The sequence below is a fragment of the Centruroides sculpturatus genome, unplaced genomic scaffold, assembly GCF_000671375.1.
Source record: "Centruroides sculpturatus isolate CEXI.00-Female unplaced genomic scaffold, Cexi_2.0 scaffold708, whole genome shotgun sequence".
Lineage (NCBI taxonomy): Eukaryota > Metazoa > Arthropoda > Arachnida > Scorpiones > Buthidae > Centruroides > Centruroides sculpturatus.
In genome coordinates, this window is record NW_019385156.1 from 284,263 (window position 1) to 307,076 (window position 22,814).

The 22,814-nt window shown below is 28.4% G+C and overlaps 1 protein-coding gene across 2 annotated transcripts in view; it reads right to left on the bottom strand.

Annotated features, from left to right (window-relative positions):
* Positions 1–22,814, bottom strand: part of LOC111635550 (serine/threonine-protein kinase mig-15-like) — a 143,988-nt gene that overhangs the window by 655 nt on the left and 120,519 nt on the right. Inside the window, exons 19-27 of one of the 2 annotated variants that reach the window (XM_023380540.1) lie at positions 20,504–20,782; positions 7,563–7,787; positions 1,996–2,224; positions 1,703–1,914; positions 1,546–1,612; positions 1,220–1,470; positions 1,011–1,089; positions 857–937; positions 637–776 (exon numbers count right to left, since the gene is read on the bottom strand). In XM_023380540.1, coding sequence (XP_023236308.1) covers positions 637–776; positions 857–937; positions 1,011–1,089; positions 1,220–1,470; positions 1,546–1,612; positions 1,703–1,914; positions 1,996–2,224; positions 7,563–7,787; positions 20,504–20,782 — 1,563 coding nt within the window. The remainder of the gene's footprint in view (positions 1–636; positions 777–856; positions 938–1,010; positions 1,090–1,219; positions 1,471–1,545; positions 1,613–1,702; positions 1,915–1,995; positions 2,225–7,562; positions 7,788–20,503; positions 20,783–22,814) is intronic. The other variant, XM_023380538.1, reaches the window with a different exon arrangement.

The following is a 22,814-nucleotide window of genomic DNA, read 5'->3' on the forward strand; positions in this document are numbered from 1 at the left end:
TTCTTCATTTTTCTGTAATTGTAATATTCATATTTTTGAGAAATGATTTTGCATAAAAATATTTTATTTGAAAAATAAAAAAAATTTAAGTTTTAGATTAAATACTCTTAGATTATACTTTATAATTGTAACAGTATACAGTATATTAATAAGTGTGTTGTATAAAAATAATGGTAACTTGTAAGAATTAAATTGACAATTTGCACATTAAAATCAAATTTATAATTCTCATTTTAACTTTTGGTTAAAATTAAATAAATGTTAGTTGAACGTGATGAGTTTATTGGTTTCCTCCCTTTAATTCATATTTGTATGATAACAAATAAATTAAACTTTAGAAATTATATTTACAGTAACTCCAAATAAAATTAAAATTCCTAAGGTATGTTTGTAAATTAGGGTTACACTGTATTTTAAAAAGCAGTAAAAGCATTAAAGTTGATTATTGTAATTAATTAAAAAAATTCCTTTTTGAGATTTTTTAAAAAATTTTCTTAATTTATCACTTCCAAACTAAAGTACATATTTTATTTATAATGATCAAGAAAATAATTATATGTTATTAAATACATTATTTAAATGAGTTATAAATAAATTAGATGAAAATACATAATAAAAATTAAATAACACTATTACCTTATCATTCCTTTCACATAGAAATTTCAATTTTTGTGCTTTTTTATGCATAAAGACACCATCCAAATGGCCGGTTTCGACATTTCTGATCTCGATGGCCTTGTTACCCCAACCCATAATCTGTCCGGTCCCGATGTATGCTAAAAATAATTAATATAGGGAAAAAAATTCAAATAAAATTTAATTTAAATTTCTAAATATAATATGGCAGCCTACTTACCCACTGATGTTGGCATTTCTCCCCATTGTAAAACAATATTTTTACTGACTTTTCCATATGTATTAACATATACACCTTCATCTATTAATCAAACATTAATTATATAATTTATTGTTTAAATATCATTTCTTTAATTTTACATTTTTGTACTTACTATCATAACATAACAACAGTTGCAATCCTTTGGAATTTGGCAAAGTTACAATCGTATGGGGAGAGATAAGACCTTGGGTCTGGAAAAAAAATTAAATTATATATTATGTCTGTTACAAGTTGTGTGTATGCATGTGGGTACTCAAAATAAGACTTATTTTATAATATTTAAACTATGTGACTATGTGCTAAGAAATTAAAAACACTCACATGAGCTGGAATGTAAATATCATAAACAGCACCCGAATCAATGTCAACAGCATGAAAACCTTCTGGAGAACCATATATGACTTTTAATCGTATACCCTCTTCTATTGTCATATCCACCAATAATGGCTTGTGTATTAAATCAGGAAATGACTTAAATGCCATAAACTTATGGTAAGGTTTTGGAGCCCATGCATAAATTTCAACACTTTCTTTTAAAGCAATGACCAGAAATTTTATCTTTTCATATTTAACTATAAAATAAAAATACAAATAAATGAAAAAATATTTAAATTATAAATTAACTGTATGACTTATAAGAAACACACCTATCCTAAAATGTACAGCACCCTGTAAATCTCCAACATTAATCCAGCCACTTCGTTTTTCTACTTGCTAATATAAAAATAATTAAAAAGATATACAGTATATGTAAAATATTAGCAATACTTCATAATAAATATGTAAACAAAAATATTTACTTACCCCATCAGTTCTTAGAATCTTGCTCTTTAACCAAGATAAGTAATAAACTCGAACTCTTGATTTTTTCCCCGACACAGTGACAAGGATATTTTGACCTTCTAAAACCTCCATTTGTTGGAATCGACGCCTAGAAATTAGTTGATATACTTTTCCTTGTCCACTTCGATCTAGTAGCATCAAGCCATTTTCAGTACCAATTAGAAGATTCACACCTACAAGATTCACACCACCGTAATTATTGTTTTTAAAAAGTTCTCATATGTTTTAAACAGATTAATTATCATTTTACGTACCCCAAAGTGCTGCACACAAAATTTCAGAGTTAAAACGCTTCTTATATTTCCTAATTTCAGGAGTGTCTGACGTTGTCTCATGTGACGTAGGTGTAACATTAACATTAACATGACTTTCACGACGTGGCGAAGGAGAAGGACCCGTTCCTCCGGCTCCAAAACCAAACGTGAGGAACGAACGTTGTTTGTGTTGAAGTTGCGGTGGGGTTTTACCAATAGCCTGTCGATACTGAATAAAAGTTAACTATACTGTATTTTATAAAAACTATATTTTATATGTAGAAGTCATTTATTAAATCTTTGTGTACTACATTTACCAAGATTTAATATACCGCCAAATATTTGAAATATGTTAAGATAGCTAGTTTATAAAATTCACATATTTTTAATAGGTAAATAATTATTATTAATGCATATTTTACTCTCAAAAGTTTAATCTAAATTTCACAATTAAGTTTCATGAAAAATTGTTTTAATTTAAACATATTACAGTAGAGCATCAATTATCCGATTCAATTGGGAACTCAGGTTGGTCGGATAACTGAAAAGAATGAAAAAAAATACATTATTCGTATAGTATATTAGTATATCCCATGTAATTAATATATTAGTATATCCCATGTAATTAGTATATTAGTATATTGCTATTAACCAACTTCGCATTGAATTTTCATCGATGTTAAGCCTAACAATTTTCTTTTAAATAATAATCTTTGCTATCGTTAAAAATTATTCTTAAATTATTTTATTGCTCACAAAACAAAAAACAACTCATAATTAGAAAGTGTTGCCAGCTAAAACACAAAAATTTAACAAAAATAATATTAAAGTAGCCAAGACATAGCCAAATATTGTAGTGCCACATCACTAGCGGACATTTGAAATTTGCTGACTAGAACGGTCGGTTAACCAATGTGACAGTTAATCAGGGGTCGGATAATCGATGCTCTACTGTATTCATTATTGATTCACAGTAATTAATAACTTAGGTTTTATCACAATAAAATGATTACTAAACCTTAGAACATCTACATTTAAGAATGCAACACACAATCATATGATATATATCAGATGAATAAATTATGTATCTTGTTTTATTAAAATATATTTTATAAAAACTTTAGTACTTTGTTAAGATGTTAAGCAAAGCAAAGCAGGAATTGGAGGGAAAACAGACTAATGAATGGATGTAGCAATTTTAATTATAAAAAAAAAATAACAATAAAATAAACTTTAAGTTGTAAGGAACCAAGTCTGAGCTTTATTTTTATTTTACTTTTATTTTGCTTTCATTATATTTTGTTTGGGGCTTATGTTTAGTTAAGACGAAGGTTTCCTCACCATTCACCTTAGTAATTTAAAAATAGAAGAAAAACCAACTCACCGACGAAAGAAAAGCGCCGTAGAAAAACTCGCGCACACTTGCGCTTCCCGAGCGGAAAAAAGTAAGTCCGCACCGACGAAAAGGGGGGGGGAGACCCCACAACCCAGTTAGGAATCGCTAAACCTTAAAAGAATAAAGCATCCCGATAATTGTTAAAAAGAATAATGTAAAAGGTTAGCGAAGTATTGTCGGAAAATAATCTGCCAGATAAACAAGAAAAATTTAATGTTACAGATAAGTATGTAAATGAGGAGAGTGATCTCATTCAGAATTGTGACGTCACCTCACACTATAAAGCCTCTAACTCAAGTGAAAACGAACGAGGTGAATTCCTGATAGCAACGAGCTTTGGTGAGCCTCGTAGCAGTGAACGAGAGAGGTGTCCGATAGGATCAAATAGTTCCAAGGCGATTTTGAATTTATTCGATTTGTGGATCGACGATTATAGAAAGTCTTGAGAGTTTGAGGAAATAGGTTCCTAGTATATTGAGGTGACGATTAGGATCTTTAATTTATAAGAATTATTGTTTATAAGTTAATTCTTTGATTTTGTCGAATTCCAAAGGGGAATAGAATTAAGTTAGAAATAGATTGATTTGAGTTTGTCGGTTTGATTCTTGTTGAATTTCATTGAATAAATTATTGTTTGATTTTTACTAAATACTGTATATAGTTTATTACTAGAAGTTTAATTAAATATTTGATTTTGTTATTGACAAACTTTGTCATTATTTAATTCGGTGCACGCTTAAAGTCCAGGCCTGGCACACTAACGCGAATCCGCGTAAAGTACCCGTTAGGGAACGGCTATTTCCGGCACACAGTAGTATCGATAATCGTTGGAAAAGTCGGAAAAATAATATAGTACTTTACAAAGTAACTTTCCCCTAAAAAAATGTTTGGAATCACCATTCACATTTTCTGGTGCTAACAATTCTGTAATGTTATTACTGCAATTTCATGTATGCTTTATTACAGAAATCAACTGATAACAAAACTACATTCATTTTATGCAAATCTTAAACAAATGAACAGCAGTTAAATGCAAAAGAAAAATTTACTTAGGACAAACACAAAATCTTGGAAAAAAGTTTTGTATCATACAAAGCTGTTGAAGAAAGTATGAAATATTCTGCTTACCCATTTAAAATAAGCAAAATCTATGCAAATTAGGTTTTGTGTATTTAATACAAAACTACATAAATACCCAAAGCTGCTTTGTATGCCTTAGCTGCTATCAGCAGTTTCTGATATTGGCACTTGAAATGGTTCCAATAGCTAAACTCTCTGACATAAAAAAAACTATTGGGTTGTTTGGAAAGTTCATAGCAATTTTTAATAGCCAATAGTTGAGACACTGATTGATGTGAAAATGATTAGAATTGTACAAACCAATGAATATTACGATAAATGACCTTGAGACGTGTCCATTACAAAAAATTGTTAAGATTATTTAAATATTGTTTAATTTGTCTCATTGCAAAAATGGATACAAACAACGTGCATTATCGACACTTGTTTGTTTCTTTTTTTTTTTTATTATTATTGTAAAGGAAAACATGCTGCGCAAACAGCAAAAAAGATATGTGATGTTTATAGTGGGAGTGCTGTAGCAGAATCAACTGTTCAAAAGTGGTTTGCAAAATTTAAAGTGGGTAATTTCAGCCTTGAAGATGCTCCCTGCTCAGGAAGACCTCCCATTATTGAAAAGGACCAGATCAAAGCATTATTGGATGAAAACCCTCATTATACAACTCGAGAAATTGCAGACATAATGAAGTCATCAAACAGTACCGTATTTCAACATCTAAAGAAGCTCAGATATGTGAATCGTTATGACATTTGGATACCTCATGATTTAACGGAAAAGAACTTACTGGATTGCATCTCCATTTGTGATTCTATTGAAAAACGAAATGAAAATGACCCTTTTCTGAAGTGTTTAGTGACAGGTGATGAAAAGTGGATCATTTATAACATCATCAGCCAAAAACGATCATGGGGTAAGAAAAATGAACCACCATTAAAAACTCCAAAGGCCAGTCTTCATTCAAAGAAGATCATACTCACAGTCTGGTGGGATTGGAAAGGAATCCTGTACTACGAGCTGCTTCCACAGGATCAAACAACTGATTCTGATAAGTATTGTTCCCAATTGGATAAACTAAACATGGCAATTAAAGAAAAATGTCTGGAACTGGCCAATAGAAAATGTTTCACCAAGATAATGCCAGACCACACATGTCTTTACGAACACGCCAAAAATTATTGGAACTAGGCTGGAATGTTTTACCTCACCCAACCGTGCCCCATCGGACTACCATTTGTTCCATTCTCTGCAAAATTCCCTTCATGATAAAAACTTTGACACTTTGAATGCTTGAAAAAAAACCATGTGGATCAGTTTTTTGTGGAAAAAACTGGAAAGTTCTACGAAGAGGGTATCATGAAGCTTCCCCCATAGATGGCAACACGTCATTAAAAACAATGACATATATGTAATGGAATAAAAGTATATTTTTAGTTTTAAAACAGTTTATTTTATTTCTCTTAAAAATAGCTACGAACTTTCCAAACAAACCAATATATCGTTACATTGCTAAAGAACAGATATTCTCAACATTGTGTTGTCCAGACAATGGGATGTTCATAGTCCACTGTAAGATATGAAAGACATATACAACAAGAAAAACTGTAAAAACTCAGTTCAGAAATGAGTGTCCAATGCTAACCTCTGAATACCAAGACTGAATGTTGTACCGAATTTGCAGCAGTATGCCACAAGAAACTCAAAGCAATTGAATGCTGCTTGGTCCAGGATCAGCAGAACAATAATAAATTGTATCCATTTCATGGGTTATTCCTAAAGGAAAAATTAAGACAAAGCCAAGGTAACCAAACTGGTTTATTCACTTGCATAAACAAGTGTTGTAGACCAAAGAACAAAAAAACTGAACTAAAAGAATGCATTTGTGTCATCTTCAATGAGTCAAAGATCATCATCAACTATTGTGAAAACACTCATTTGTGTGGTGAAGGAAAGGTAAAGTATGTCAAGACAAATAAGTGAAATGCAAAGTCAAATTTCTTTAATCTCTCATAATATTGACTTATATCTCAGCATGAGGATCTGGAAAACTCTGCATTCTTTGTGTCACTTTGAATGCCAAAGTTTAAATAGAGATGCTGAAAGGATTCCTTATCTGAACAAATGGAGAGTAGTTTGGAGACAAACATGTCACCTTCCAAGATGACCTGTGCCACCGAGTGACATCAGTTGCAAATAATTCTTCACTCAAAGAAATTTGGAAAAGATGGACTAACAAGCAGTCCAGATTTAAATCCAATTGAAAATATATGGTGTGTATTGAAGGAATTTATAAATTTTAAGCATCCATAAAACAAGGAAAGACTAAAAAACACTATTAATTATGCTTGGAGTAAATCAATGCAGAAATCTGTAAAAAAAACTTGTGAAATCAATACCTAAAAGTGTTAAAGCTGTAATTAAAGCCAAAGAAAGCCATATAAGAAAGTGATTTCATAGCCACAACCTTGTATACGTCCAAACTTTTTCCAACATGAATTTGTTATGCTTGTTGTAAGTAATTATTATTTTGGATTTAATTGTTATTGATTGATTTCTGTAATAAAGCATACACAAAATTGCAGTAATGACTTGAAAATTTTATGCCAGAAAATACAAGTGTGATTCCTAAGTTTTTCTGAGGGTTGTAGTAGTATGAAATGAACCATATTCAATTTTTCAGTTGACAAGAAATTGAATATTCTATAATATGAGAAGGATTTCACTAAAGAGCAAACAATATGGCATTAATACAGATTAAAAAATAAAAAAACAACTTTTCTTGCAAGGATAAGTGCACTACTTCTTGCTGAATCTTTTCAGTAGGAAAATTCAGCAAAACATCTATTTTCCTCAATAAAACTGAAATTTAATGAATTTGTTGAGCAAAATTTAATAAAATTAAATCATATAAATAATTTCATGAAAAAATTATTTTAGTTTGGCCAAATAAATTTTATGTAATTATCAAATTTTGAACAATTTTTACAGTTAATGTTTAATATATCAGATGACAAGGGTATTTGAATATACATATTCATAATTTTTATCAATTACCACAAAATTAAAGAACAAGAATAATAATAATAATTTTACCTCCTCTGATGTACTTTGATCTTGAGACCTATGCTGAGGTGATGACGGATGAGCTGATGTTGTATGTTGAGGCAACAGATCTGGAAGAACATTACTAGTATTGGATCTTATGACGGTCATTCCAATATTGCTGGGTGAACTTTGTGACGTTTCTATTCTTTGAATGTTAGAGCGGCTTCCACTCTCTCCTGTTGAGCTATGCCTAGTAGATTCTTTATGTTCCATCTGTCGAAATAAATTATATCAATTCACAATTTACATTTATCAGACATATTAAAATAATATAGTACAAAGTAAGAATAGATAGTAAGAACTCTAAGTCATACTGTAACAAGTAAATAATAATTTACTTATTACAGTAGGAAGAATATAGACTTAATTAGAAAGATAAAATGCAATTTACTTATGTAAAAGATTATTGTTATAAATCTTAGATATCTAATAGAACTAATTAACATTTATCTATGTAAAAGTCCTGCAACATCTCACATAACCATAGATTTTTAGATTTTGAACTCATGAAAAATAAAGCTAATTCCAGACATAATAAATAATACATCATTTGAAGACAATTTCATAAGGAATTCAAAAAATTTGACAGAATTAAAATATCAGCATTGTTTTACATGCCATGGGTGAGAAGAAAAAGAAATTGCGAAGCCATGAAATATTTTATTTCTTGTAAATTACAAGTAACTGTTTAAGTCAGGAGAAAGAAAAAACACAAACATCGACTACATGTAAAACTTTAATGAGTTTCAATAAACATTAGATATGTTTGAAGATGTACAGACAATTAATATTTAATTGGGAAGCCTTTATTTTTAATTACAGTACAGCATCGATTATCCGAAACAATTCGGGACTGGGATTGTTCAGATAAGTGATTTTTCGAATAACTGATCATTCACGAAAAAATATATTAAACACAAAACTATACTGTATATATTTTGTATCATACGTCTTACAAATGCATATCTTATATAAAGTAGTACATTAAAGTAGGCCTACAGTTTAGGTTGGCAGGGAGGGAAAGAGTGCTGCAGTGCCACAGCACTAGTGGAAATTTGAATTTGCTGACTGAAACACTTTTGGTTAATCGATGTTTCGATTGATTGGTATTTGGATAATCAATGCTCTACTGTACTAAGGTACAACTGGGTTTATTACAAGTTTTTCAAGTCTAACCAGTAATGTTAGGTGATACCAGCTTGAAATTATAATTTCACTTAACTGTAATTTATTTGTTGAATTCTTTGCATTCACCTTCTGTTTTAATTTCATCCAAAAGCTTGCAGTCTGATTAAGATCCAGCAATTGTACAGGCCATTGTAATCTCTGGACTGAATTAGAAACAAACCATCTGTCCACTGCTTGAGCCTGAAGGCAGGATTCATTGTCTCCTGGAAGATGAAATTGCTATTTCCAAACATGTCAACAGATGAAGGAAGCATTTTGTTTTCCAGAACATTGATAAATTGGGAAGAATACTTTTACCTTCAACAAAATGCAACATATCCATTCCATGAGTTGAGATGAAACCCCAAATCATAAAAGCAGTTGGATGATTTACTGCTTGAACAGTACAATAGTATTTGAATATCTGTCATTTTTTCAGTATCATACAAATGTTGTTCCTTTGTTGGGTATCAAAAAGATTATTGTTTTGTCACTCCAAATGACTTTACACCACTCATCCATAGTCCGACCTTCATGATTGCATACCCACTGTAGACGAATGGCCCCTTCTTGAAAGTCTTCTCACAGGTTGTGGGCTCTTAAGCCATTTTCTTTCAGTGTGTAATTTGTTGTTCACCTGGAAATAGTAACCAAACTGCATAGCTACACTTAAATCTCAATTTCTTGTAGCTTTAACATGGTCTTTCAATCTCAATCAAATGAAACTGCAGTTATTTCACATGGTAATTTTCCTTGGTCTTCCCTTTTTAAGACAATCTTAACTGTTAGCTATATTGAAATGACTAAGTCACCTGCTAACTGTCAATTGATGACAGCACATTTCATAGAAATTCAGCACAATGGCATTCCTTCATTATGCACAGCAATAATCTTAACCATTTAAGTAGTTTGTCTCTAAGCCATACACTTAATAAACTAACAGAGAAAAACCTTTTGGAAGTGTAACACAGGTCGCTCAACTTTGAAATGACTTGTAGTAGATTGAGTTAACAGATTTCATTTTTTGTTGACCACTTGTTTTTCTCAAGAGTATTTCTTTTTATCATAATGGCAATTTTTTTTAAATTCATGGTACTTTAATAATATGAAAATTTTTGAATTCCTTAAAAAATTATCCTCAAAACAATATAATATTTCTTACGTTTGAAACTGGCATTACTTTTCAAAATGAATTCAAAATGCTAAAAATATACATTTACATGAGGTGTTGCACCAAGCTGTATACAAAATCAAAGCATTATAATGGCATACAGAATTTTAAAGAGCTTATACAAAAGATTTAAAAAACAAACAAAGATTTATGAATTACAGTGGGTGATTGGTTAACAAACAGTTTGGTTAATGAACAAATCAAATAACAAACACTTTCCGAAAGATTTTTATGTTCGGACAACAAACATCTCTCAGAACAAACACGAAAACAAACAAGCGACATAAAATAATAAATACCAATTGGTCTCCTCTTGTCTTCAAGGCAACAATTCAAAACTTTCTGGAGAGCTGGAGATGTCGACATCAATGCTCAACCCAGTATATACTGCTCAGATAATATTTCTTTGAAACTCTCCCTTGTAATTCCAGCCTTTTATTTTTCTGACAAAAACAATTCTTTTATAGTATTCACAAGACTGTCGGGTGGGCACTCATTAAGTTTTGCGTCGGTTTTTATTTTCAAAAGGTGAGAGTATAATAGCAAAGTTAGAGAGTGGGCAGAAGATATGTGATGTTGCTGGGCAGTATGGCTTGAACAGGTCTATAGTAGACTGCAGTTCAATCTTATCTAAGAAATATACTATATAATCAAGAAGACTCAAGCAGCTAAAGGAGTAACAAAAATCATATCTGAGAAATAAAGAACATTGAAGAGCTCATAATGAAACCTGAAACGGATCTGACAACAGAAGAATGCCAAAAACTCTTAAATGGAGAACACCAAGAAACTCAGCGAGATATTTTTCTTCTGAAAAAAGATGATTAATGCCGATATCTGTCATTAAACATCTTTTGAAGTGGGAGGATGTCAGAACAACAGTCTTAGAATGGCATCCAAACCAGGTTGAGGTTAATAAGCTTGAGGATCTCTACAACAACAATGCTATTAATTACTTCTGAAAAATCCTGAAGAAGAGAGAAAAGCAATCAACATTAAACCAATTCTTTAACCCCTACAAACAGAAAAAACATAATAAATAAAATACTTTCATACTGGAACTACACTATAAATAAAATCAAAACCTTTAAATAATCCAGCAAAACGATTTGCTCAGAAAAAACATGACTAATAAAAACGCAAGACTGTGTATATATGTATTTTTATTATTACATAGAAATAAATGTAATAAGAAAGTATATATTTTTTTATTTTTTGGAGTTCCAGAACGAATTAATAACATTCCCATAAAAACCTATGGTAAATTGATAATCAGTTAACGAACAATTTGGATAGCGAACAAAGTCTTGGAACGGATTATGTTCGTTAACCAATCACTCACTATACTGTTAAATAAGCCATTATGACATTCCATTTGGATGACAAACTAGTCACATTTCTTATAATATAAAATGGCTTTATATTATTAAATATTAAATTAGAATTATGATTACAGCAAAAGTGTAAAAAAATAAAGATATTTATCTAGATTTTACTGAAGTGATAAAAGGATATCAAGTCAAAAATGTGTTGATTAATCAAATAAAAAGAGAGAGAATGAAATCAATTACAGTAGAACCTCGATTATCCGGACTAATTGGAAATGAAGGTAGTCCAGATAAGGAAAAATCCAAATAATCGAAATAAATACTTTAATTTGTCTTTTAATGATAATACAACACGTTTTCTTTTCGATGACATATCGGTAATATTAAAAGTAAATACTGTATTTAAATTGTGATCAAATTTTCAAGAAACAAACGTTCATATTGAATTTGGACTACTACTGACCAACACTAACAGACTACCTATTGTTTAAAAGCCCCTCTGGTGGCGCAAGAATACGGATTTTATAAAATAAAAAGCAGTTGAAACTGCATTTTTATGAATAAAAATTTGACAAACTATTTATCGTTTTACGACGAGTAAAATTTTTTGTCACGTTCACGGCTTTTAAATAATGCATAAACCTTCGAGGCGCGAGGCCCTTCGGACCGCGAGNTACTATATTGTTGTCCTGACTTTGAATCACAATATTTTTGGAAGTTTTTTCATACTTCTGTTAAAATAACATTTAAACAAAACAAGTTTGAAATTTTGTTGACTGTAATTTTTACCATTTCTGAAATACTTGCTGTTGGATTGTTTGCCACTCTACTGTCAATTTGCAATAATTCTTCTGCACATCTTTTAAAATTATTTTGAAACAACTGTTGAATATCTAAGTGTATAATAAACTGTGTGAAAAGCATTAGGAAAGGAAACTTTAGACAATGGCACTGGCTTAATTTTACAAACAATGAGAAAAAATTTTGATCTGATCATTTTGATAGCTTATAACCAAATCCAACTACCAGTTTTAAATTTGTAAGTACAGCAATAAGGCAATAAAGCAATAAAACTAGTCTGTTTCAAATACCTAGGTCAAGGTCAAGTACTACTAGTCAAGAAATGCTTTCTAACAAATTAAATATATACATTATTTATAAATACAGTCGACCCCCCTATAATTACGATTCCTATAAAACTACGAAAAAATTGTGACCAGTATCCGTAAAAAACAGTAAAAACCCCCTATATCTTATACGGGGGTTTTTTACTGTTTTTTTTACTGTTTCCAAAGAATGGAAACAGTAAAAAAATCTTATAGGGGGTTTTTTACTGTTTCCAAAGAATGGAACGTATCTATATCTTATAGTGGGATCGACTGTAATATTCAACTTAAAGTAAACAAAATAATTTTTGTCTTAACAAAAGTTAGAAAATGTTCCAGAAACATTGTGATCCAAAGTCAGGACAGCATTACAGCCTGCTAAGGTATTAGTAAGGTTTAGTATGCCACCACGCAGTGCTTTAAAATGTCGTCTTTATTGCACTCTTTATAACAGACACTAAAATTGTTTCTGTTAATTATTATTGAATGGCTGGCCATCTACAAATAATATTTTGTATGTATACTCAGGAAGCTCTCACCTACAAACTGTTAAAGTTTATTTCAGATTTGCATTTCCCACCATGTGCACTTTTCTTCTTATTTAAGAGAATCTGGAAAAAGAAAAATTTGGCTTATAAATATTTTTTTGTAAATAATCACACTTTTTATTTTTATTTTAATTTATTATTTATGGAATTTTAGATTATTATTATTATTATTTCTTAATTTTGTGTGCTTTATTTACAAATAAAATATTTTTCAGTATGTTTCATTTAGATTTTTTAAGATCTGAAAGTTTCATATTATCCTGAAAATTTTTAATTTTAATAAAATAATTAATTAAAATTTCCTTTTCAAAAAAAAAGAAAAGAAAGGAATTCTGCAGAATAATGATATTTAGTAAAAAAAATTATACAAATATACCAATAAATATGTTATGAATAACTATAAAATTAATTGTAAATCATCAATTGATAAAGACTAGAAATTTATATAAAATAAACATTATGATATATAAAATCAGAGAAGAAAATTCTTTAGTAAACAAAAATGAATACATTAAAATAAATATTAGTCTTAACTAGAAACAGGTGTATGAGAGATAAAAGTTAGAACACTGAAAATAAAAAGTATGACATTCACTAGTTCATGGTTGTAATCAAACCAATAATCTTACCTGAAGAAAAGCCAAAAGGATCAAGAATATCAATGAAAATTACATACAAAATAAATTTATAATTGATAATAAGAAATACTAAATGGCAGTTTAACACATTTTTTGATCAAATAATTAGTTTAAAGCAGTAATCTGTTAATATTTAATAATTATTTTAAACTGCTAGATGAATTAAGAGTTACAAGAATTACAAGGAGGAAAAAAATTAGATAAACTTTTAAGCAATTTTTATTTAACAGTAATGGAAAACTGTTTTACAATAACTCTAGATATAAATATTTAATAAATGTAAGCCAGACATTCATTTACAAAATATTAATAATAGAAGCTTCATAAAAAAAATAATGCAGAGTAAAAAATGGGACAGGAAGATTAGGTTTTATATAAAACAACAATCGTTTACAGAATTTATTGATAATTTTTCATTAAATTCTGTTATTAAAGTATGTGGTATTTGAAAGTTATTTAGTGCTTTGAAACAGTGAATTAATGCATATTAAATGTAGCAATTATTTGTGCAAAAATACGTGAAATGAAGTTTCCAGACTGAGAGTAGAACATATTCCATATTCTCTCTATGAATGTAACAAACAAACAAAGAAACAAAAGAAAATGTTAAAAACCACCATTGAAGAAAATAAAGATAAGAAATTATGTATATGTAATGCGTATATAGATATACACATAAAAATATTTTATATGTATATATATATATCATATACTAAATAAACAAAGAAAAATTCTACATATAATATTTAAAGTAAAATGAAGTAAAGCTAATAACGAAAATAAAAATTAATGTAACTCATTATTAAAGATTATTAAAGAAAAGATTCATAAAAGATAAATATTAAATAATATTAAATTAATTAAATATAACCTTCACCAAAAGACATTAAAGTAAAGCAGAGAGAATATGGTGATGTTTTCTTCACTGACCTTACTCTCAGTCCTAGAAGGAGAGTATTTATCCCACTTTTTGGACTCTCTATTGTAGCTTGAAGGACCAATTAGGGGAAATGGTGATGAAGAAGTCTTTTGAAGGGGTGTTCTTTTAGCATCATTCTTATGGGATTCCTTTTCCCTGTGATTTGAGGGATCAGAATCTCTTTTTCGATGATTTCTTTCTAGATTGGCACTTGATCTTTCTTTTACCCTATGTTCTTTTCCTGATGACTCGTGTTTTCCATGTCTCGAGTCATGCTTATTTGAATGATTCTGGAACCATATCCACATTAGTATAAAATTAAGGAGAAATTCTATAAAAATTCTTTAATTTACAGAATTATTTCGTTGACAAAATAATACTTATAAGTTTAGTAATGTAAAACTTAAAATTTGTTTTAATACTAACATAATGTATAATATATTTTTGAACTGCAAAATATTCTAATTTAAGCAATAACTAAAATGGTACAGATATTATTTCATAAAATTTTGTTGGTACCCTACTAAGTTCTAATTATCTACTAAAAATTTTTAAATTTAATCTTTGAATACTATTCTTAAAATTATATAGTTTCACACACTATATAATTTTAGAAACATGTTCAAAAATGAAATTAAAATCAAAAATTAACTAATGTTCAAGTATAGAAATGGACCCAACAATAATTACTAATACAAAATTTAAGTTGCTGCAATAATAAATCTCAATTCCAGAATTCCAATGAAATGTACTGAACCTTAATATAAGAATGAAACAAATCTCTATCATTTTGTTACATATGCAACTCAAATTTTACACATTTTAGGTAGCTTTCTGAATCCATTTCAAAAATAAATCTTAAAAAAATTTTTTTTGTTAATATTATTTAGAAAACATCCTAAAATTTTGAATAATCTTTTTGTAATTTATTTTTATGTGGAGAGGGATTATAAACCTACAGAAGAACAATTCCGTTTATTTATCAAAACATTTTTACTGATTTGTTAACTGATTACAATGGTTGTCCAAAACTTTGTGCTGATTATTTTTAATTTGATAGCTGTTATGCTGAAGAAATTATCATAATAATCATTTATCAGCATAAACTTGTATAAAAGCATGTATAAAAACAAAGTAAAGTAATTCTTGAATTAATAAATGAATTTAAAAAAGCACACTTTAAATTATTAAAATAAGTGAAAATACCAAAACCGAGGACATGACTCACCCAGAAATCACCGGATATCAGAACTACACCATGGTATTTATTGCATGCTCACTATTTGAATTCCCTCTCTGTCTCATAATGATAAGCACAGGAGTAGATTTAAGTATACTTTATTGGTTTATAATTGTGCTTATTTGATAAGACCTAGTAAAATAAATGTTTAACTGTGAACTAGTTTAGAGTGAATCACTTCCAGATTCTCTGTTCTCTCTTATCCATTCTCAAGCTGCTTACCGTTATACGTGGCCACTTGTAAACTTAAAAAGTTCCTGTGAGCCACAAATCACAGGTGGTGTCAGATTTTGACTCAGGATTGCTATTTTTATACCTTTCATATATTTACCTCTTATTTCTCTTATTTTGTATTAGGTCCTTTTGTACTTGTGCGTAACTTAAATAAAAGTATTAATTATTAATTTCATTCAGAATTATTAATTGATAGGTAAGAAGGCATATTTTAATACTACTTATTTGAAAAACAGCAGTAATGGGTAGGAGTATGGAACATGTTATGCTGGAAGAAAGTACAAATTGAAATTTATACTTTCTTCCAGCATAGAAAATTTTTTAGAATACTGTGGAATTATTAAGAAATCACATAATTTTTTATTTGTGTTTCCTCTGATTATCATATTTTACCTTTCCTACAAACTGTTGGTAGGAAAAAATTTGATTGATTAGAAAATTTGCAAAATCATACTTAAGACATTTTAAAATTCTAAAACCTTTAAATATTAGAGAATTCAGAGAAATATTTTCTACATATCAGAACTGTAAGGAAACAAAAACAATACATTTTTGGTTGAATTTCATAACAAAATATGCAATTTGTTTTATTTAGTAGCTGAAAAAAATCAGCACAAATTTTCTGGACAATCCAATAATAATAGATTACTATATATTAAAGCTAATATATATTAAGTATATTCTGTATAAATGTTTGAATAATTATCTTGCAACATATCTATCACAGAGAAAATATGGAGAGAGTATTAAAATAAAATTGCTTCATTCATTCCACATTTGTATATATGTATATGTATGTATGTATGTATGTACACTAGAGCATCAATTATCCAAAACAATTCAGGACTGAGATTGTTCGGATCATGTACGAAAAATATATTAACTTATCCCATGTTCAAATTTTTCTCCATTGTGTGTCACTTTGCATTGAATTTTCATTGATATTAAGCCTAACAAAAATTTTTTAAAATAATAATCATGACTATTGTATCATTAAAAATCATTTCTTTATTTTGCACAAACAAAATATATATATATTGAAAATATAAAAACCAAAAAATTATATTTCAGAAGTTAATCTAGTATCAAAAACGTTCCGATTCAGCATGACATACGTCCCCCACAGTCCTCAGAAAAACATCACACAAAACAAGCAAAACTCACCACTCACGATGGGAAAAAAAGTCTTGTTCAAATACTGGCACACCCTTAAATACCCTCTCATGGTCGTGCAGTGTTGCCAGCTAAAAAACGCACAACAAAAATAATATTGGAGTAGCCCAAGACATAGCCAAATATTATAATGCCACAGCATCAGCAAAAATTTGAATTTGCTGACTGAAATGCTTTCGGTTAACCAATGTTTTAGTTGATTGGTATTCAGATAATTGATGCTCTACTCTGTATGTGTATATATATATATATATATACACACANTGACAGGGCTGCAAATAGCCATTTTCCAGCAAGATAATACAAAATTAGAGGAATGCTTGTGATGGAAACACAAAAAATTAATAATAATCATCATCAATTATAAATGTTAATTATGCAATTACAAAAATTCTCCACTGGAATGCATCATATCTTTATATAAGCTTGAAATAAACAAATCAAATCTCATTAAACAAAAGTTAAATTTTAACTTGTTCTTTTTTGATGTTTATTTTAGTATTATGTCAGTCTTATGATATTCTATCTATGACTCTATTTTCTATGCTTGATACTGATATAGAACTAGCTTTTTTTCAATTAACATTTGCATTTAATTTAAAACTAATCTCAACATAAAATAGAATCTTGGAGTTATCTTATCTTACAAGGAGAGTGCACGTGGTGAGAAATGCAAATCTGAACTAAACTTTTACAGTTTGTAGGATGAAGTTTCTTAGTACACACACAAAATATTAAGTGTAGATGGTCTGCCATTCAATAATAATTACCAAAGAAAGATTTTTATGTCCATTATAAAGAGTGGGATAAGGATGACATTTTAATGTGCTGCATGGTAGCATTCTCAGACCTCCACCTACTATATTGTTGTCCTGACTTTGAATCACAATATTTTTGGAAGTTTTTTCATACTTCTGTTAAAATAACATTTAAACAAAACAAGTTTGAAATTTTGTTGACTGTAATTTTTACCATTTCTGAAATACTTGCTGTTGGATTGTTTGCCACTCTACTGTCAATTTGCAATAATTCTTCTGCACATCTTTTAAAATTATTTTGAAACAACTGTTGAATATCTAAGTGTATAATAAACTGTGTGAAAAGCATTAGGAAAGGAAACTTTAGACAATGGCACTGGCTTAATTTTACAAACAATGAGAAAAAATTTTGATCTGATCATTTTGATAGCTTATAACCAAATCCAACTACCAGTTTTAAATTTGTAAGTACAGCAATAAGGCAATAAAGCAATAAAACTAGTCTGTTTCAAATACCTAGGTCAAGGTCAAGTACTACTAGTCAAGAAATGCTTTCTAACAAATTAAATATATACATTATTTATAAATACAGTCGACCCCCCTATAATTACGATTCCTATAAAACTACGAAAAAATTGTGACCAGTATCCGTAAAAAACAGTAAAAACCCCCTATATCTTATACGGGGGTTTTTTACTGTTTTTTTTACTGTTTCCAAAGAATGGAAACAGTAAAAAAATCTTATAGGGGGTTTTTTACTGTTTCCAAAGAATGGAACGTATCTATATCTTATAGTGGGATCGACTGTAATATTCAACTTAAAGTAAACAAAATAATTTTTGTCTTAACAAAAGTTAGAAAATGTTCCAGAAACATTGTGATCCAAAGTCAGGACAGCATTACAGCCTGCTAAGGTATTAGTAAGGTTTAGTATGCCACCACGCAGTGCTTTAAAATGTCGTCTTTATTGCACTCTTTATAACAGACACTAAAATTGTTTCTGTTAATTATTATTGAATGGCTGGCCATCTACAAATAATATTTTGTATGTATACTCAGGAAGCTCTCACCTACAAACTGTTAAAGTTTATTTCAGATTTGCATTTCCCACCATGTGCACTTTTCTTCTTATTTAAGAGAATCTGGAAAAAGAAAAATTTGGCTTATAAATATTTTTTTGTAAATAATCACACTTTTTATTTTTATTTTAATTTATTATTTATGGAATTTTAGATTATTATTATTATTATTTCTTAATTTTGTGTGCTTTATTTACAAATAAAATATTTTTCAGTATGTTTCATTTAGATTTTTTAAGATCTGAAAGTTTCATATTATCCTGAAAATTTTTAATTTTAATAAAATAATTAATTAAAATTTCCTTTTCAAAAAAAAAGAAAAGAAAGGAATTCTGCAGAATAATGATATTTAGTAAAAAAAATTATACAAATATACCAATAAATATGTTATGAATAACTATAAAATTAATTGTAAATCATCAATTGATAAAGACTAGAAATTTATATAAAATAAACATTATGATATATAAAATCAGAGAAGAAAATTCTTTAGTAAACAAAAATGAATACATTAAAATAAATATTAGTCTTAACTAGAAACAGGTGTATGAGAGATAAAAGTTAGAACACTGAAAATAAAAAGTATGACATTCACTAGTTCATGGTTGTAATCAAACCAATAATCTTACCTGAAGAAAAGCCAAAAGGATCAAGAATATCAATGAAAATTACATACAAAATAAATTTATAATTGATAATAAGAAATACTAAATGGCAGTTTAACACATTTTTTGATCAAATAATTAGTTTAAAGCAGTAATCTGTTAATATTTAATAATTATTTTAAACTGCTAGATGAATTAAGAGTTACAAGAATTACAAGGAGGAAAAAAATTAGATAAACTTTTAAGCAATTTTTATTTAACAGTAATGGAAAACTGTTTTACAATAACTCTAGATATAAATATTTAATAAATGTAAGCCAGACATTCATTTACAAAATATTAATAATAGAAGCTTCATAAAAAAAATAATGCAGAGTAAAAAATGGGACAGGAAGATTAGGTTTTATATAAAACAACAATCGTTTACAGAATTTATTGATAATTTTTCATTAAATTCTGTTATTAAAGTATGTGGTATTTGAAAGTTATTTAGTGCTTTGAAACAGTGAATTAATGCATATTAAATGTAGCAATTATTTGTGCAAAAATACGTGAAATGAAGTTTCCAGACTGAGAGTAGAACATATTCCATATTCTCTCTATGAATGTAACAAACAAACAAAGAAACAAAAGAAAATGTTAAAAACCACCATTGAAGAAAATAAAGATAAGAAATTATGTATATGTAATGCGTATATAGATATACACATAAAAATATTTTATATGTATATATATATATCATATACTAAATAAACAAAGAAAAATTCTACATATAATATTTAAAGTAAAATGAAGTAAAGCTAATAACGAAAATAAAAATTAATGTAACTCATTATTAAAGATTATTAAAGAAAAGATTCATAAAAGATAAATATTAAATAATATTAAATTAATTAAATATAACCTTCACCAAAAGACATTAAAGTAAAGCAGAGAGAATATGGTGATGTTTTCTTCACTGACCTTACTCTCAGTCCTAGAAGGAGAGTATTTATCCCACTTTTTGGACTCTCTATTGTAGCTTGAAGGACCAATTAGGGGAAATGGTGATGAAGAAGTCTTTTGAAGGGGTGTTCTTTTAGCATCATTCTTATGGGATTCCTTTTCCCTGTGATTTGAGGGATCAGAATCTCTTTTTCGATGATTTCTTTCTAGATTGGCACTTGATCTTTCTTTTACCCTATGTTCTTTTCCTGATGACTCGTGTTTTCCATGTCTCGAGTCATGCTTATTTGAATGATTCTGGAACCATATCCACATTAGTATAAAATTAAGGAGAAATTCTATAAAAATTCTTTAATTTACAGAATTATTTCGTTGACAAAATAATACTTATAAGTTTAGTAATGTAAAACTTAAAATTTGTTTTAATACTAACATAATGTATAATATATTTTTGAACTGCAAAATATTCTAATTTAAGCAATAACTAAAATGGTACAGATATTATTTCATAAAATTTTGTTGGTACCCTACTAAGTTCTAATTATCTACTAAAAATTTTTAAATTTAATCTTTGAATACTATTCTTAAAATTATATAGTTTCACACACTATATAATTTTAGAAACATGTTCAAAAATGAAATTAAAATCAAAAATTAACTAATGTTCAAGTATAGAAATGGACCCAACAATAATTACTAATACAAAATTTAAGTTGCTGCAATAATAAATCTCAATTCCAGAATTCCAATGAAATGTACTGAACCTTAATATAAGAATGAAACAAATCTCTATCATTTTGTTACATATGCAACTCAAATTTTACACATTTTAGGTAGCTTTCTGAATCCATTTCAAAAATAAATCTTAAAAAAATTTTTTTTGTTAATATTATTTAGAAAACATCCTAAAATTTTGAATAATCTTTTTGTAATTTATTTTTATGTGGAGAGGGATTATAAACCTACAGAAGAACAATTCCGTTTATTTATCAAAACATTTTTACTGATTTGTTAACTGATTACAATGGTTGTCCAAAACTTTGTGCTGATTATTTTTAATTTGATAGCTGTTATGCTGAAGAAATTATCATAATAATCATTTATCAGCATAAACTTGTATAAAAGCATGTATAAAAACAAAGTAAAGTAATTCTTGAATTAATAAATGAATTTAAAAAAGCACACTTTAAATTATTAAAATAAGTGAAAATACCAAAACCGAGGACATGACTCACCCAGAAATCACCGGATATCAGAACTACACCATGGTATTTATTGCATGCTCACTATTTGAATTCCCTCTCTGTCTCATAATGATAAGCACAGGAGTAGATTTAAGTATACTTTATTGGTTTATAATTGTGCTTATTTGATAAGACCTAGTAAAATAAATGTTTAACTGTGAACTAGTTTAGAGTGAATCACTTCCAGATTCTCTGTTCTCTCTTATCCATTCTCAAGCTGCTTACCGTTATACGTGGCCACTTGTAAACTTAAAAAGTTCCTGTGAGCCACAAATCACAGGTGGTGTCAGATTTTGACTCAGGATTGCTATTTTTATACCTTTCATATATTTACCTCTTATTTCTCTTATTTTGTATTAGGTCCTTTTGTACTTGTGCGTAACTTAAATAAAAGTATTAATTATTAATTTCATTCAGAATTATTAATTGATAGGTAAGAAGGCATATTTTAATACTACTTATTTGAAAAACAGCAGTAATGGGTAGGAGTATGGAACATGTTATGCTGGAAGAAAGTACAAATTGAAATTTATACTTTCTTCCAGCATAGAAAATTTTTTAGAATACTGTGGAATTATTAAGAAATCACATAATTTTTTATTTGTGTTTCCTCTGATTATCATATTTTACCTTTCCTACAAACTGTTGGTAGGAAAAAATTTGATTGATTAGAAAATTTGCAAAATCATACTTAAGACATTTTAAAATTCTAAAACCTTTAAATATTAGAGAATTCAGAGAAATATTTTCTACATATCAGAACTGTAAGGAAACAAAAACAATACATTTTTGGTTGAATTTCATAACAAAATATGCAATTTGTTTTATTTAGTAGCTGAAAAAAATCAGCACAAATTTTCTGGACAATCCAATAATAATAGATTACTATATATTAAAGCTAATATATATTAAGTATATTCTGTATAAATGTTTGAATAATTATCTTGCAACATATCTATCACAGAGAAAATATGGAGAGAGTATTAAAATAAAATTGCTTCATTCATTCCACATTTGTATATATGTATATGTATGTATGTACGTATGTACACTAGAGCATCAATTATCCAAAACAATTCAGGACT